At 36.3% G+C, this 19,929-nt stretch overlaps 1 protein-coding gene across 1 annotated transcript in view; it reads left to right on the forward strand.

Annotated features, from left to right (window-relative positions):
* The window catches only part of LOC132787254 (putative transcription factor capicua), a 62,906-nt gene that overhangs the window by 25,217 nt on the left and 17,760 nt on the right, over positions 1-19,929 (forward strand). Inside the window, 2 exon segments of the mRNA XM_060794186.1 lie at positions 15,964-17,395; positions 17,463-17,600. Coding sequence (XP_060650169.1) covers positions 16,187-17,395; positions 17,463-17,600 — 1,347 coding nt within the window. The 5' untranslated portion in view covers positions 15,964-16,186.

Consider the following 19,929-nt stretch of genomic DNA (forward strand, 5'->3'; position numbering starts at 1 on the left):
TGTAAAAGAAGAGAGAAAAAATGTTTATTATATTATATCATCGTTCTACTCTAAAATGTTGCAATTTCAATGTTACTGAACTTAATATTCATTAAATGTATTCCCATCATTAAAGTCTTTAGCTTTAACAGGAATATTTTATTGATCATTTATGTTGAACATTATCTGAAGTCCATTTAGTTTCATAGACGTAACAAACTTATTATTTTATTGTTGAAACTATATAACGAATTAATAAAAATCAAATTTTATATCACCGATTTTCATCAAAGAGATGATTAAAATAAAACGAAGGAAATGTTCAAGTCGGAGGCGTTGCCTAACAGCTGATAAACTCTTGCTTAAATGTTAAAAATGAAATCTCTTGAATCTTGAACTCAGTGTTTTCATGCGATTTCATCATGATATCTTTATCGCAACGCAGCCCACTCATTTCAAATGGTTTCCTAATTTCCACCGATTGTGAAATCGAAACGGAGATTATACCGCAGAGAGGCTTTAGCTTCATAATTAATGACCAACCGATCAGCTAGGTTTACCTGGCACTCTGAGTCACCTAGATGTTGAACAAGTTTTCAGCTGCTTTTGCAGTGAGATGTCACTGGAGGTCTCTCTTTTGACTAATCGACACATAACGTGACTTGAATTCAATCCCGCAATGGATAATCATCAAGAATGTCGCAGTGTTTTTCTGACAAGTCTGGTTAGTACAGACACGATGACCCTTGACCTTTTTGTGCCTATTTTTTTGTTGTGTGTGTGTGAGTGTGTGTGCCTTTGACATTATCCTGTTTGTTCGCACTTTCCTGCTTAAACACACAACGCCTCAAAGCCAAAGTCCCAAAAATTGAAAAGAGCAAACCACACAAAAATTGTAACTACTTGGTGTGGACCTTATGTTGATGTTTTCACTTTTTCGTTTGGCTATTTGTTTAGGTTTAAAGGCAGACCTAAAAGACCATAAAGTTGACTTTATGTTTTAAAATGAAAAGTACTGTTTTGTATAGAATTTTTTCTTTATTTATATAAATGATTTTATTAAAAATGAGAGTGTAATATTTAGTTTAGCTCATTGAATTGAAATGTCCTCAGGTTGTGTTTTGTGCTGCCAAACAATTTTACTTTTTGGCAACTTTTGCACCCTTCAATCATATTGCATGTCGAGCTGCTTAGAGCACATTCATCTTCTTGTTATTACTCTTCCACTTTTGGCAGTTCTGCTCACAAAATTCTCATATCAAATGGTATGCGGAAGACTTTTATGGCAATTTCCCTTGATATTTGCACCTCATTTATCATGGTTGTGAATTATATGCGAAACTATTGATCATTTGTATTCCTACATTCGCAGCTAAAGGATATTCTTTTGACCTTTCTACAGTTTAAATTATTGTTTACGTAAATTGCTTCAGAATATATAACTTTTTGTTATTTTGTAGCTTAACTCTTTTTTGTGGATCAGCATATTTATTTATTTTGTTTTTTTGGGCCTCGTGCTTCGATTTGAAATTCGAGATAAGCCACAATCAATTAGTGCGTGTGTAAACATAAACAGCAACAACCAAACGCGACGTGAACATGAAGACGGGGCACCTTAAGAGGAGGAAACCATTGCCCACATTCAGATAAATAGGCTGACTGACAAGCCCTACGGGTGGAAAGATTGTGCCTCCAAATTCAAAAAGAATGAAAATTTGAGTAGAGTGTACTTGACTGTGAGATACCCGCAACCCATTCTCTATGAAATCAAAACAGTTGGGGAGTGATGTTATCGTCAAGATATACATAATCAATATTCCGACCAAAATACTAAAATATACTAAAGGTTATATTTAGTATATTTATAAAGTACCCATTCAAAATATACCGGATAATTAAAAATATACCAAATGTTCTATCTTTTATATTCTCTGATATGAAATTGGATCGTCGAAATATACAAAATAAATATTCCGACAAAAATACTAAAATATACTAAAAGTTATATTCAGTATATTAATATACTACTCCATTCAAAATTGGCCAGATACCTAAAAATGTACCAAATGTTAAATCTTTTATAGTCTCTGAGATGAAGTCAGAGATACTAAAAGTTATACTTGGCATATTAATATACTTCTACATTAAAAACATGCCAGATACCTAAAAATATATCAAATGTTCTATCTTTCATAGTATCTGAGATGGAATCAGAGATGCGTTCTATTCAAACATTTGCAATACACACGAAGTTATAATACCCTTCTAACCTGTGGGTGGCGGGTATACAAATCTAGCTAGCATAGTTAGTTTAACAAAAGCACACACACACACTCACGCAATCTATTTGTTTATATGTTTTCCTTTTCGAGTACATGCGACTATCTTGCCTAGATATTGTGGCATGGGTCAGAGCAACAAAAAACATAAATAAATAAAATAAAAGACGAACAAAATACGCACACGCATTTGCTAAGTGGTGTCAAATATTTACATGATATTATATTTCGATTTTCTATTTACCTTTACACACTTTGACTTTTGAGTCTCGTTTCCATACACATTTCTATTTCTTCCAGCTGGCTTTGCATAAAATGCGAGTGCTCTCCAGTGTGATGAATACTCGTCAGATTTTTTGAGAAGCGCCATCTTCTATTATGTTTGTCGAAATCTGCGTAACAAACGATACCATAAAGTATACATATTATTTGTTGGAATACGCAAATGTTGTATCACTTTATTTTTAATACAATTGACACCAGAAAAGTTCCTTGAATTTTAATGGCATATTAATGAACTTGTGCATATTTCTTTATGTTGTATTTCTTCGTTTTCTTTTTTTATTTTTCTAAATTAAATGTCCACTTAAGAGCATCCCAATTAAATAAAAAGCCTAAGCAAATTATCCTGCCTGACCTATTTAGTAAAAGCAGCTGCCACTTGAGCACTTGACCCCCAACCTGAACCTGCTGACTAGATGGCAAAGATCTCCCATTGACCGTTCTGCATAATTGTTTATTATTTGTACACACAGTAATGCGAGAGTGTGTATAGTATTTAAATAAAGCTCATTAAGTCTCTGGATGCTTTGGCGAGCGTGTGGTATTTTTAGTTAATTGGAACTGGCGCTTAATAAGCTCCATGACAATGCTCGTAATGACGTTAACTTTGTCTACCTTTTGTTCGGCTCAAATATCCAGCAGCAGCACACAATGAGCGCCAACAAGAAAATCATCGTGGAACGGCTGCTTCTTGTATTGTATCCTTGTTGTATTCTTGTATCCTGCTACTTGTATCCACTTGAGCTAAAGCCGCCAGCTGACGCACATAAAACTTCAGCACACGTACACAGATGACACAAGGAGGATTATTTGGAAAAGGCCACAGCCTCCACGTCATTAAAACTTAACTGCTCCCCACTACCTATACAACGTATAGGAGTCCAGTCGAACACTTCTTTCGAGTGTTGTACCCTGTAAATGAGATGGGACACTTAATAAAATGTCGTTTTCAAAATACATTCTTCGATAGTTTTATACTCTGAAAATGCCCTGAGATTAAAATGTTAAATTCATTACGAAACGTCAGAAGTTCAATAATTTGTGATTATCTTAAAAATGTATTATTTAATCCCACAATCCTTAAATACGGCATTACAAATTTGTGATTTTTTTGTTTTTTTTTTACTTTAATTGAATATGCGTTTATTAACTAGCATTTATTATATTAAGTTAGTATAACTTTAGTTAATAGTTAGTATAACTTTAAGTGTTGCCTAATCACGCAAAATTTTACATTTTTAAATTTATTAAGAACTGAGCTAAGAGCGAAAACACAGATTTTATGATTGAAATTGTAAAGGAAAAGCCTTATGACAAATTCTCAGCGATTCAATTACTAATATTTTTCTTGTCAACAATGGTATCATTCTAAAATCTAGATTTAAATGCTATATTTTGTAAAAGTTTTTTCTTATAGTGTTTATTTGTTTTATTTTTTTCTTGAAGAAGCTATTTACAATAATTCTATTCTTATATATTTCTCAAGTTTCCACTTCGCTCTCAAATTTCAAATATTTCTGTATGTTTATTAATCTCTCTGAGATTTATACCATGACCTCGATTATTTATTATTATTTATTTTATCCTTAGCTTGAAGCTTTTTACAATAATTCTATTCTTATATATTTCTCAAGTATCTTGTTCGTTTTAAAATTTCAAAAATCTCTATAAGTTTATTAATCTCTCTGAGATTTATATCATGACCTCGATGAATCCTATTAAAATTCTTCCCCTCTGCAATTTTCGGCTGATGGATATCTGTGAGTCGTCCTTCTCGCTTCTCCCTTGGCGCAATCTTGGCCACACTTGTAACCATATTTTCTTTTATGAAACGTTGGGTTTGAGTAAATCAATTGAGGTCCGTGATGCTAACAGACTGCAAAGTAGTTCACAGTTCATTCCCCCAATGCGATGACTGTCGCCTGCCTTTGACACTTGTGGTCATAATAGTTTACTCAACGCCCCAGCAGCAGCAGCAACAGCAGCAGCGACACCGATGGGACCCCTAATCATTTCGAATGGGTCTCTTATCCCGCCCGCCCCTCTCCGCTCTCCCCTCTGATTGTCCCTTGGCCCTTTTTTTGCGCCCACATCCAGCTGCTGTGTAAGCGTTTTATGCGGTTACTTAAGAAAAAATTCTAAATATACCTTTTTTATTCCCCCGTCCACTTTTGTTCATGGGTTTTGTTGTTCTTACCGATTGAAATGCCGCCTTTTTGCCCCTCACTTATCCCCCCACCCCACCCAAAAGTTCTGTGCTCTGCATTTCAAAGCTACCCCAACAACAATTTTGTTATGTACATACATATAACGTTTAATATTTTCTTCTTTTTTTGCTTATATACGCCTCATAAATGTTTGTCGCATGAATTTCATATCAGTATACAATATATGTATGTATATGAATATACATATGTATGTGTGTGTGTGTTAGGTTATTTGATGTTGCGGTGAATTCTTCGAGGGTTTCACGCTTTTTAGCTGCTTCGCCGCTTTTGCCTGATGAGAAGGGGGTTTGATTTATATTTAAGGTTATTGCGCATTTCTATTTTTTTTTCAACATGTCTACCGAAAATAAATATCTGTTAAATTAGGGTAAGGCGACAAATCGATGTTGCCTTTTCACATTTGTGGCAAAAAAAGCGAAAACAAAATTGCTAATATTTATTATTTATAGCGTAATTAAAGTGACTATGAAAAAAACAACTTTTTCGGTAAATTGCGTATTGCCATTATAAATATGTTATATAACATTGATAAATATGTTATATAACAAAATTGAAGCTTATCCTGCTGGTATTTTATATATGTACATTTAGGTGCTATTTTACACCCGATATCCCTTAATTATTTGAAATAATTGGTAACACTTCATGAGTGGGAAAAGGAACACTTAGAAGCTCATTTATTTTTAATAGGGGTAAATTATATATATACAAAATTATTATTATAAAATTGAATATATGTATATTATTTATTATCCGTAAATCCTATCCCCAAAAGATCCCTAAATTATTTGAATTAATTGGTCACACTATATGAATGTGAAAAGGAATACATAAAAGCTCATTTATGTTGAATAGGGATATAATTACAATAAGCTATTTAAAATTAAAAAAAAATACCAGAAATATATTAATTAATGTTTTCAATGAATACTTTCATTCAATAAATATTAAAGTTCTTAAATACAATTCACCTTAACACAACTGAGCGCACGTAGCTAGATGTCAATCACGTATCAATTAAAAATTGCTGACCTCAGCTCAGAGCTGAATTAAAAGCATTGTACAATTTGTTAGCGTGCGTTATTTGAGAGAGTTTTCACTTTATAGCACACGGACCCAACCCTAAACTCGAATCACACAGAGCTAAAAACTAAAAGGTATTTCACAAATGAAAATGATCGAAGCTAATGCATTGCATTATGGCCATGTCCATTTTCCGATTCTCCATTCATTGTATTTATGCATTGGCCACACAACAAACAATTTTCAAAGCACTAACTTTTTATCATTTTACTGGCTTTTGTGGTGGGTTCAACCCACACACACACACACACGATAATTTGAAAGTTTTGGAAATAACTTTTACATGGGAGCCTCATTAGCATTGTTAGCCAAAGTTGATAATAAAAAGTTTAACCGTGAGGGGGCGTGTGTTCCCGATTTGTCTATAGGGTTTTATTGATTTTTTTTTATTGAGTGCAAATTGCGAAGCATTTTCAATCTCCATCAGATCTGGCAGTCTGTGTTGAGCTTATATTGTACCGCAGTTTAATGAGTCAATTCAATTATGAAATACCAGTATGTGTATTTTTCAATAAAAACTTTGAAAACTACGCAATAGCACACAAGTAAAAAATGCCAAAGGAAAATGAAAGCAGCTCCTAAGCCAGGCTGACAGCTGTCGACTTTCCTTCTCCCAAAGGACATTGTGCCCTATACTTGTCTTCGAACTTTGTTTATTTAATTTGCTTAGAATACGAGAAGAAAAAAATCAATTTTATGCAAATGATTTTGGCCAGCCGGCATGTGCCCAACAGCCAAATAGACAAAGACTTCAAAACTTGACAAATTTTACGCTTCATAAGATGCTTTAATAGCAACAAAATATTCCATTAAAAAGAAAGAAAAATATCGTGAAAAAAAATTACACATATTTTCCACGAATACTTTGTGTATGTATGATAAGTATTTTAATTTAAACTCAACACTCATCAGCAGACTGACAGTTATACATAATGCAAATTTCGATCCATTAAAGTTATTGGAAAACACGTTCAATTGAATGTTTTAAATGATAACGCAGAATAGAATATTTATTTATTTAGTTAATATGCTTATTTTATTAACAGCTTACTGCATACTTTGAAATTCAAGCGTAGAAAGAAAATAGGAACAATAATAGTGTGACCATAGGAGTTAAACTCATTAATACATTAATACTAAATATCGCAAAATGTAATTTTTGCCTGGCAATGGTGATATTCCAACGAAGATCATATTGGATTTTTAACTTTTTACAATAAAAATTTATTCACATTAAATTTCAACAAAAAAAATGTATGATTACTATTTATTTATGGACTATATGATATAGTATTTTATTTTAATTGTAATAATCATCTCCATAACTTAGTTTTTTCAATTACTGATTTTTTAGCAGACTGTCAGTTAAACATAGAAATTATATGCATAACTGATTCTGATTCATAAGATCAATATATTTTCTGGTAACCGCAGTGCAATTGAAATCAATTTCTATTTATACTATGTGCTAGTTTTGTAGAAAAACAATTCATATTTTTAATTATTATTATTTAAATAAAAAAATGGAGGTAATATTTTTATTATTCTTGAATTTTATGCAAAACATTAAAAATAACTTTTATTTTCAATTATTATTGTAGAAATTAAAAACTTATAATTTGTATTTATTTAATAATAATTGTTACGTTAAAAAGTGAGAGTATTATTGCCATAATTAGCACCAACTCACCAACAACTTATAGTATTCTTATTCTCTAGCATACTTCCTTCAAATGTTGACTATATATTTATTATTATATATTCTCGCATTGTGAAATGTCGATAAGAGTGTGCTTTACACTTGAACAGTCTGCACATTAGAGATATATGATATATATGTATATATAGTAGCACTCGTATTGGTAATCCTCTCTTTATTTACTGTTTGCCGTTGCAGTTTGCATTTCAATTGCATTTTGCGTAGCGTATTTCTTCTTTTTTTTTTGCTTTTCAATCAATTTGCACAATAAATACTCTGTACACTCGTTTAGTCATCCATATGGCATCATCCATCCGCCTGCCTGTCTATTCATCAATCCACAAGCAAACATATAGAGAAGCGAACGATGCCGTGGCCCATTTGAAATTGCCACATTGAAAACTATACGAAAGGCAGGAATAAAAAACCAAGGAGAAAAATTGAAATAAAAACGGGGAGAACAAAACAAATACCCGCATGCTGCACATTCATTAAACCCACATGCGTTTATAACAATGAAATCAAAACACAGCAGCACAAGAAATTTGCATTTAGAGCTCAATCAAATGCAATTTGCATGTCGTCCAAAAAAAAAAAACAGCTAAAGAAATAAGAGAATACAAAAAAAAGCATAGAAAACGCATTTTTTACTTAGATCGCCAAATATGCTTGGCTTTGGTTTTCTATTTCTATTTTTCATTCGTTTTGTTTGGATTTCATAAATATTTAATAGATTGGCATTGCTTAAGTGCTGTGAAATGCAATCACAGAGTTGCCACCCTCTTGTAAGTTTTTAATTTGTCACTTTGACGAGTGGGCGTCAAAGTCGAATCAATCGATTCAAATTAACTAAATTATCTATAATATCGGTGACGCTTTGAATTTTGAATTTTGAATTTCTTCAAGTATTTGCCACTCTACAATTTGTTCAAGTGACTTGCTCAACATTCATGGGAATATTCTCAAGTGACAACACCTTGCAAAATTATTTGTGGTTAGAAAACAATTTAAATATTAAATGCTTTGCTGTGGATAATAATTTAGGTGTTAGAAGCATATTTGAAGTAAAGGAAAAATATTCATTATTAATTTGAATTCTTTTGTATGCTCTTACAATATTTAAGTAAGTATACATTAAAATGAAATTATAATTCTAATTTATTTTCACTCAGTTAATTAGAAAATATTATATCTGTTAAAACGATTTATAATGCTAAAATTACTATTTTAAGAAAATATGTTTGCAGAAAACTTTCAAAAGCAATAAAAGTGAAAATAACAAATTGTTTTCAAGCTTTCAGCTTATATACTTATTTTTCCCTTACTTGTTTTCTGTTTAATCTCTACACCCTTCAATAATTTTGTGAGATGGAACTGAATTTATAATGTGATTTCTGATATAATATATGTTAAGGTTTACTTCTTATTAAATAATTCAATAATTCAATTCTTGAGGGACTATTGCGATTGCTAACAGGTGGTTTCATGTTTCGTTCTACTCTTGGGGCAACAGCATACATCTTAATCTGAGTGGATCTCATTTCAAATCAATTTCATCAGCAGCAGCAAAGCAACATAGTTAGCGGGAAAAAAAACTGTTACTGCTACTGTAGTTTTGTTTGTTGTTGCTGAAGATTGCGAATAAAATTCATTTTTGCATTCATATACACAGAGGATGTCTGTGCTTTGGCTTAAGCTCAACTTTAGCAGTTGCTTTGCTTGCGCAGCTATTGACAATGACGCCGACTGCAACTGCGACTGAGACTGCGACGCAGCAGCGACAGCAGCAGCATCCAGAACAGTAGCCCAGGCAACGACGACAGCCAAGGCAAACCTCAACTCTGTTTATTCTTGTCGAGCGCATTTTGTTTTGTTTATTTTTATACTTTTCTGCTTCTGCTTCTGCTTCACTCTTTCGCATTTTCTCTTTCAACCCATCGTCATCGTCGCTGCCGTTGTTGTTATAGTTGTTGCTGTCGTGGGCATATTGCATTGAAATTTGCAACACATTCCACTTTGTTGGGCTCTTTGGCTACCGTTTGACGTTTTAGTTGAAGCAGAGAAATACCAACAACAACAACAGCAGCAACATGAGTGAAAAAAAACTGAATTGAAATGATTTAATGCAAATTTTATGCGCCATATTTTTGCATAGCAACGTCCTTTTGTTGCTGCTTTCTGCCTTTGCTCCACATCGTCATCATCAGCGATTGTCAGTGATGTCTTTGTTATTGTTGTTGTGGCTCCTCTCTTTGGCAACATTTTAATACATTTTGCAACGGTTTCGAATTATTTTGATGCATCGACTTCTGTTTGCGTAATTAAAGTGTTCGTAATGCTCCCGGTACGGAAATATTACATCATATCGATATTGCATTATTGAGATATTCGAGATATGATTGTTAGAATGCGAAAGAGCGCAAAGCGATTGCAATTTCTTCACTTTTCCCCTTCAAGAACTTATAATATAAATATTTTATTTGCAACTTGTATATTTAATATTTTTAAATGTTAGAGTTGTATATTGGTATCAACTAAACTGTTGAGTATCATAAAATCATTATAATGAATTTGAGAGCAACAAAAAAACCTTTGAATTTTTCTTTAAATTTCAAAGAAATTCTTAAAATCTGATTTATGTTGTTTATTTATTTAATTGGGTATACAAAATTCTGCTTCTACTGCTGTGGATGTTTATTCCAAATGTACAATGCACAAATAAACAATATTAATATGTCATGGAGTGGAGTCAAACAGCTCTACAAAGTTCTCTGATCCATAGCCAAGTTGCAGCCATTCAACTGTGATAGCTCAAGTGCCGTTTGAGATTTTATGAAGCAAATGACGATGGCAATTAGCTGGAATACAACGTTTTGAGTTCTTTTTTTCTTTGCTGTTGTTTTGTTGTGTGTTCTTTTCGCAGCTAGGACAACAATTTTAATTAGTGTGTGCGCCTCAATTTGAGCAACATCAGCGCAAATTAATCGCAATGCATTAAAGCCAATTAGAACAACGACAGCGACGGCAACAATAACAACAAAGACAAAAATACCAGAGTTGCCGCGGCGCAGCTTCTAGAAGATGTCGGCGCCATTGCAAAATGCTTTGCAATTGTTGTTGTATTTGGAATTGTAATCAAGCTGCAGTCGACGTTGCATCGCGTCGCTGTTCTGCCGGTCAAAGGCAGCAAGCGAGCCAGCCTATTACAGTCATGTCCCCAAATACATACAACGCACACACACACACACACACACATACATATCGCAGTCTTTCTATTTCTGTTATTTCATTTTGCACTTTTTCGCTTCGTCATCTCATCTTTAGTCATTGCAATCAGAAAACGTGCGCAGGACACCTAGCCCCCTTCCCACACCGTCTACCCGTTCCACAACACATAACCCTCGCCTGCTCCACATTTATACAAACAAATTCCTTGTCGTCGAATTTTTGCTCAACATTTTCTCGCGAGTTTCGCGTCGTAGTTGTCGACGTCGTTGCTAGGCAGGAAAGCAGCAAACGCGCTCAACACACACTCTTACATTCAGACGCATACAGACATAATTTACAGCAGCTCTCACACACACACATACAGTCATGCTCACTCACTCACTTAGTGTGCACTCGTCTTTACAACTCAACAGAATCGCAGCAGCAGCAGACGCTGCACTGCGACCCCCAATCTACTCCCCTATCCTCCTAATTCGCCCTCGCCCTCGGCAGTAGTCTTTTCATTCTTCCACGCTGCGTTTCTTTTTTTTTCATCTTTTTTATTTTACTAGTGTGCCGCCCCGCACTTGGCAACAACAACTAAAGCTCAGACACAGCGCATACGAATAATTTACGCCATGCGAAGGCAAAAAGCTAAAAATGAGTAAAGGCTGCTGCAGCAGAACCAACAAAACTGCATGCGAGTTGACCTACAGTCGTGTCAATCGAAATGTGTACACATGACAAATGGTAAACAATAAAATCAAATGGATTGTTGATATAATTTTATTGCTTGAATGACATTAATGGGGAAACGATTAACATTTGAGTTTTGTGTTGCTTTAGTAGTGTATTAATTGATTGATTATTGGGTACATTAAATAATGGACAAGCGGTTAACTTTTATAGTCGCCACTGTTCACTACACTGCTGTTACACGCGCCAATGTAACTTCTTTCTCTTTTTGCCGCTGGCGCGAATTGCATTCATGCGTGCACGTGTGTGTGTACTCTGCACATGGATGTGTGTGTAAAGCTGCTGTAGCTGCTCTCGTCGTACGGGATAAACAACGCACGACTTGTTTGCATTTACTCTACGCAAATGAGCGGCGTTGTCGTTGTTGTCGTTTTTCTGTTTTCAAGGGTGGGGTGCCCTGCTGCAGCAATAGTGTGAGTTGTGGGCCACAAGGAGAATGGGTAACCACAAAAGACCCCCCCTCTGTCTATCCACCAAAACGTCTGCACACAACTCACTCTCACTAGATGATGCTGCTGCGCTGTACTGCGCTGCAGTTTTCCCATTTTGCTATGCTTTGAATGACTAAGAGACTTGTTGTTGTTGATATTATGGAGCAGAATGGGGGAAGAGGACTTCTGACGAGTTGGCAACAACATAAAAATCACAGCACACAAATTCGCCTGCTAACTGAGAACGAATACACATGCCGTCTCGCTCTTGCTATTGTCGTCTACCCCACTCTTGAGCTCTCTCGTCTAGTGCTGCTGCTGTTGTTGTTATTGCTGTCAACGAGTGGGGTTACTGACTTTGCAGCAGCCAGGCAGAGGCAAAGTTTTGCATTTGCATGTGCGTGTATGTGTGTGTGTATGAGAGAGAGAGAGATTGTGTGCATGCAGGCCAATGCATGTCAATGTGTATAGTAAGTGAAGTGCGTGCGGGCAGCGCTGTTAGCGCAGCAGCGTATGCAAAGTGAGTAATTGCGAGGGACGACAGCAGCGAAGCGACGCTTTTTTTTGCGATGTTTCTTTTTGCTTTTCTTTGCGCCAGCTTCTTCAGAGTGCATTTTACACTTTTGCTTGCTTACTTCGCTTTCGTTGATGTTTGGCGCCAAAAACACGGTATGAGAAGCGCCCAACTGCCGTTAAGGTTCAAAGAACTCGTCTAGTCTAATTACGATGCATACGATTGGTCGGTCATATCATAACAAATTAATACGACAAGCATATTTGTATAGCTTCATGTGTGTGTGTGCGTGTGTTTCTTTTACACATGCTTTGCATAGAATTTATCATGACTGCATTGAGATCGATCGTTGAGTTTGTGTCTCACATGCATGAGTGTGTATATGTGGTTAGTTGCGTCTGAATGTATAGGTGCAACTACTAAAACTGCAGCAACTGTCAACTGCAGATTTTAGCCACATAATAATGAGCAGCAACAATAACAATACAGAGAGACAAGCAATAAGAAGATAACTGTGAGTATAATAATTGTTATGCTGGACATCGTTGAAGCATTAGCAATATGAACTGCTTTAATTCTCTTTTGTAATACTGGCAGAATATGTGTTATACTTTCACATTGTTATTTCGGTTAAATTTATGAATTAAAAGAGAGATTTGAGTATGTTTAGTTGATATGCGTTATTATTACTAATTTATGTAGTTCAGCTACATATCCATTGAAGTTATTACTATTGGTATTCTATACTCAAAGTAATTAAAGTGTGCACACTTTGACGGCCATCACTGTTAACGAAACCGCACAAACAAGTGGACTCGCTTTCATTGCCAGCACTGTTGCTATGCGAATGCAGTAACGGTAAAGCGCAGACAGATTGGCAGACGAGTCAAGGCACATTGAAGAGGGTGGGTGGGGTCAGGAGGCCACACGAAATACTCAACAAGGCGTATGGCAGATTTACTTAAGCACGCATCGGTGACAGTGCAAGCAGCAACACTCTTTGTAATTATTATGTATGCACTTACACACAAACACAAAGAATATAAAATCTGTGCATATGTTTATATTTTTGATTCATTTGACCAACAAATCACAGCAGCTTCTGACTGTGTTGCTAATGGCACAACAACAATGCTGGAGCGAGAGAGATAGACTCTAAAGCTAAAGCTCCCACACATTTTATTTTGGCTTTTTTCCTTGCAATTGTAAAACTTTTCCGAGCCTAGCAACAGAAACAGCAGAGTTGTAAAAGCGAAAAGAGAAATGGAATAAAAATAAAAATACAGCAATCATTGCACTTGTCCTGCACACGGCAGCAGCGCAGTAGCAGAAGCATGAGCGAGGTTTTTATTCCTGTTGCCATGTTGCTTCAATTTTTTGTTGTTTTTTTTCTTTGCGATTTTGATGTTATTTTGCCGTGTGGCCCACAATGGGCGTGGCAGTCATTTCCCGCAATTACGCCTACACACAACGAAGTGACACAGACGAAAACAGAAAGAGAGAAAGAACGGTGATGATGAAGACGAAGATGATGATAATGTTTTGTGTGAGTGATAAGCCGAATTGCATTGGTTTCACGAAATATGGCAACGCTGCAAACACTCACCAAGGAGGTATTTTCGTTAAGCCTGCAAGTATGCTACAGTTTTTTTCAAGCCGCTTTGCCTGATTGACTTTGTGTGGGGGAAAGGCAATGAAGAAAATTCAGATGCGTCACGACGAAGACCAAAATAGATATCCATAAAAAAAATATACGAGTATTCAGCAGACGTCAGTGTAAATATGGAATTTTGCAATAGCACAGACTTGAGTAGCAGCTGCCTTTAAGCCGTAATCAGTGATTTAGATATCATCGTCTTATTAATGACTTGTCGTTGCCTTGCCCTTGTGCATGTAATTTTCAGCACCTTTATCGCAATTTCACCTCCAAACTCCATATTCATATTCAAGCGAGTCTCCATTGGTAACTATGCGCAATAATAGACTTGGTAGCTATGCAGTCGAGCCATCTAACTGTAAGTTGGCCTCCAAACACCACTGCAAAGCAGGAGGGGGCGTTATAAGGGTTGGGTATAGCTGTTGTCAAGGCTCTGACGCACAAGTTCCTCAAAGTCGAGGCTGCAACTGCGCTGCACAGTGTCGCAAGTTATATTTGTTTTATCAGTAAATCAAAACGCAAATTAAATGTTGTAAATACGAACATAATTTTTATGCAAATTGTCGTTTTAAGCTGTGGTAAATAATTATTTTAATTAACTTTCATAAAATTAAATCTTAAAAAAAGCAATGCCTTTATAAAAAACATTTTCATTCAAAATTCATTTATAAAAATCTTATCCTTTTACGAATTTAAGAGACCAAAAATATTTAACGTTTACCAAGTAAAATTGCACAAATTTAAGTACTCTCATTTTTAAATCGAATTTTTATTTTGAATATTTTACCTCTTAATGTAATAAAAGTAAAATTGACATGCAAAATATAACACATTTTGTGAAATAGAATTATATACTATATAATAAATTGGATCACTAAATTTGTTGAATGTAGCTAAATAAATGCAATGACCACTGTGCTTTCAGTGTGCTTTCGACGTCAGCGTGTCTAGCATGTTGCGGGACTGTTAACCGTTAGCCGTAGGGTTGCCAGATGAATTTTCGCTCTTTGTATGCAACTGTACTGAGCTGAGCTGCTATATAGTATGTGTGTCTGTCTGCGTGTTGCTGTGCGGCTTTGGCATTAAATGTTTCAAGTATCATTCAGACGAGGGCCTAGAGTATGTATTTCATTTGTGTTTGTACCCATGCATAAAAAGGCGTCTCCTACGCTTCTGGCGGATCCTAGAGGCTGGACCACGCCTCGACTGTTCGTCGATGTAAATTAAAATGTTTCCGCTCTCGTCGAGACAAGCAGACACATCGAGCGAACCCGACAATGAGATACTTCACTGTATTTCAAATTTTATAATTTATAAGCAATGAAATAACAAATTTCACTTGAATACTAAAAACTGAAAAATTTAAATATTTTTTTTTTTAAAGTTTGCACTTATTATATATATAAATTCTATTAGAGAGTTCCTTTATATAATTCATCTTAGGAAATATTAAATTGAAGTTGAATGCAATGAAAATATATAGTACAGAGTATTTCCTGAAAGTTTGGCAGCTCTCGCATTTAAAGTCACCGAGTTGTACTAATTTCTAGGGACGGTCAGACGGACAGCAGGACGCGTCAGCATCGAATTACTATCGAGTTGTGAAGCGCTGTTGCCGCTGTTGGTGCTGTTGGGTGGGGAGTATAATGAATTGTGTGTGCGAGATTGAATTTTATTGGCTTGGCGAGGTCGACGGCGCCGTCAGGATGTGAGAATTGTCAGGATGCGGATTGCACTAATTATGAAATGACATTTTAGCCAGTTGGGCGCCGATTTTAAATGGTTTTCTGCTCTCTGTGTTGTCAACTTGATTAATGTTAATTCGTTTTTCGTTTCGTTTCGTTCCAGGCGGCGACGGCGGCGATGCCAATGATGATGTTGCTGCCATTATTGGGGGCGACCTCGTTGTACAGCAGCAACAACAAGTATTGCAGCTATTGCCACAACAGCAGCAAGAGAAACATCAATAACAATAATATTACTAGCCAATATTAAAGAGGGAACGAGAAGCCAGACACATGTTGCTGCTACAATTGAAACGAGAACAACGAGGAGAGCAACAGCAAGTACAATGCTCAGTGCTGCGAATGCAACAGCAGCAACAGCAGCCACAGCAGCAGCAGTTGCCGCTGGCGAAACTTATGTGATAACAAGCAAACACCACCAACATCAACAACAACAACAACAACAGCAACAACAACAGCAGCAGCAACATCAACAACCACAACAGCAGCAGCAGCAACATTTTGTTGTTGCCGCCAACACAATGGTGATACCAGCAACAGCTGCAGCAGTCGCCGGTATACCAACAGCAACAACCACAACAACAACAAGCAGTGCATTAGCCGTTGAAACTGCACAAGCAACACATCAACATCAACAACAGCCGCAGCAGCAACAACAACAACAGCAGCAACATGTGTTGTTTCAACCTCAATTGCAGTTGCAAGCAGCAGCAACAACTCCACAGCCGCGACAGCTGCCCAAGAAGCGTAAATTTGATCTAGCTGAGCTAGACAAAGCCGAGCAACAGCAGCAGCAGCAGCAACAACAACAGCAGCAGCAGCAACAGTTGCACAAGCAGCAGAAACCCGCCGAAACAAATGGAAACAGCGATGCGTTGTTGTCCAATGGCAATGTTGCTGCCGTGCAGCAGCATGCCATATCGTTGCGGGGCATGATTGCTGTCTCGCCCTCGGCAATCAATTGCGCAGTCGCAGGTGCAGGCGCCAGCAGCAGCAACAACAATAGCAATAGCAACAGCAACGATATCAGGCAGCAGCAACTGCAACGTATTATTATCACATCGCCGCTGCAGCAACAAGCAACCAAGCAGCAGCATGTTTCCAGCAGCAGCAGCAGCAACAATAGTCATGCAGCAATCAATCATGCAACACGCACACACACTCCCGTCTACTACCAACAACAACAACAGCAGCAGCAGCAACCACGTTTTAGCTTTATCTCTCACAACAACAATCAGCAACATGTACAGGAACAACAGCAACCACAACAACAGCAACATGAGCCTGTTGCTCTACTCGATCTCAGCGAATGGACAAACACACGTGTCCTGGCCAAAGTGGGCAAATTTTATGCGCCCGGCATCATTCGGCAGGTGCATGACGCGACTATAGCTGCCACGCCCACGGCCACGCCCATGCCGCCTTCAATACTCGTGGAATTCGATGCAGCCGAATTTGGGCAGCAGCTGTATCCGGATGTGTTGCAACTAGGACGCTACAATGTGATACTAGACGCCAGTCCGCCAATGGCCGATGTGAGTTTCCTTCTTCTTCCCCTCTTAATCTTGTCCCTCCTCTAAATGTGTTCTCTTTCCTCTCTAGATCACGCTGGAGGCACGCGTCTGTGTGCGGCAACGGGTGGAGGATCGCAACGTTGGCTGCGTCTACGTCGAGGGCATCCTCATGGACATCAACCAGGGCACCAAGCAATACACCGTGCAGTTGGCCAACGAGGAGCTTGTAAGTTGTTCAAATTAAGGTTCTTTAAAATATTGCATATATGTAGTTCGTAGACTGGTTCACTTTATTAAGGAAGTTAGTATCAATTTTAAGACTTTTGAAATTTAATTCATTAGCTTGTAAGTTGTCCACACTCCATCAAATTAAGTTTTTTTAAAAAGTTGCATTTAGTTCTAGACTGGTTCACTTTATTTGAAAAGATATCAATTAGACTTATACAATTTAATTCTTAAGCTTGTAAGTTATTCAAATTCCATCAAATTAAGATTCTTTAAAAACTTGCTTTTAGTTCGTAGACTGGTTCATTTTACTAAGGAAGATATAAATTTTTTGCCTTTTGAAATTTAGTTCTAAAATTCTTACATAATCATTTATCGTCAAAACCAATAAAAAGATTTTTGTATACAGCTGTGATCTTTGAAATAGCAGTGCAGATGACCTACACATTTAAAGTTGAAAAATACTATTATAAACACAACTTCGAGACAAAATTTTTTTATAACAGCTTAATATATTTAATTTGCGATAATTAAACATATTTTTCATTTTGGATAATTCAATATTTTTCCGAATGTGGATATTAACATATGAAAATGTCCGTATTATGAAGAACATTGAAATAGCAGTGAAAAAACAAAAATGTAATAAATTTAAAAAAATCTTATGAATAACTTAATCCTTCTAAATTTCGAGTTGAATACGACCTTATAATTTGTTGTATAGCCTTTATTGGCTATTAGAGCCTCACAGCTACGTGGCATGGAGTCCACCACGTCCTCGCAACGCTTGCAGGGATTCTGGCCCTATACCTCCTGTACAACTTGTCAAAGGTGTGGCTTAGATGTCGGGGATTTCTTGGCAACATAATGCTTGAAGTCCTCCATCAGTTCCCAATTGGATTTAAATCCGGGAACTGTGCTGACATGGCATTACATCAGTTTTTTCATGACCAAACCACTCCGTGACCAGTTGGCCGGTGTGTTTATGTTTCGTGGCTCTGCTGAAAACTCCATATTGAAGGGGCATTTCATCCTGAGAATACTTCAGCATGATGTTTCTTAATATATTTTCAAAGATTTCTTGGTCTATGATCTCATCGATCATATTTATAGGTCCCACACCACTGTATGAGAAACATGCCCATATCGTGATTTTAAGACCACCATGTTTAGCGGTCTTAAGGGTATGGTTTAGGTCATTTTAGGTGTTTGGTGGTCAACGGACATATTGTCTTGAACTTTACTAATAATTAACACCAGTTTAGACGCATTTGTTCAAAGGATATTACGCCATTTGGAAAATGGCCAATTCAAGTGGCGCTTGGCAAACTCCCACCTCGCTTTGAGATGTCTATAACCAAGTAATTGCACCTTTTCTGGACTTAGGGTATTCAAATTTGTATCCACCAGTCTTCGGCCAATAGCCACTTCACTGATTCCCCAACTCAGCCCTGCTTTAATATCCCTAGAGGATGCAAATGGATTAGTTTAGCTGAAGAGCACTATGCATCGGTCCTCTAAAATTGTGGTTTTTTGTATCGCACCACGGTTTTCAGGCTTTGATTTATAATTTATGTCATTGAAAACCATTTTGGTAAAACATTTTAGGCGACACAGAACTTTTTTATACAATTTTGCTCCTTCCTAAGCTCAAGAAAGGACCTCCTCTCTACATTGGACCACTTAGGTCCTTTACACACTAAAATTGAAATTTTTTTTATAGTTATAGTGTATTGTCGTATAAACTACAAAAATAAACCAAATTAAACTCACTTTTCATAAAATTAAAAACAATTTCGGCTTTTTTAGTGGAAGAAAAGAAAAAACTGCTATTCTAATGTTCAGCCCGAAAGTGATGCACTTGGGTAAAAATATCAAAATTTCAGAAAAACTGATCAAATCTAACGGGGTTTTTGCTGTTTTCTTATCTTTATGCTTCATTTTACAAAAACAATGTGCTAGCGATCAACTAACAAAAAGGAATAACCAAAAAAAAAATGGTTACATAGTCTTTTCTCTGTCGCACTGCTATTTCAAAGATCACAGCTGTATGTATATAATTGAGACTCTATTATTAATTGTTTACTTTGAGAAACACTTAATGGATTGATAATTAAAACAAAAATATATGCTTATACTACTACTTATACTACTCGAATTATATTTAAATTAATCAGATCAATTTCATTAAAATTGTGATGATGAAGTAGTTCAGAACTAGTTGACAACATTCATTACATAAAATTGGGAAATCTTTCTAGGTATTTTTAGAAAAAATTCCCAATATTCGCTTTTGCATTCATTTTCTTTCTGAACCAATTTATTTGGTC

This window comes from Drosophila nasuta, chromosome 2R (genome assembly GCF_023558535.2).
Source record: "Drosophila nasuta strain 15112-1781.00 chromosome 2R, ASM2355853v1, whole genome shotgun sequence".
NCBI lineage: Eukaryota > Metazoa > Arthropoda > Insecta > Diptera > Drosophilidae > Drosophila > Drosophila nasuta.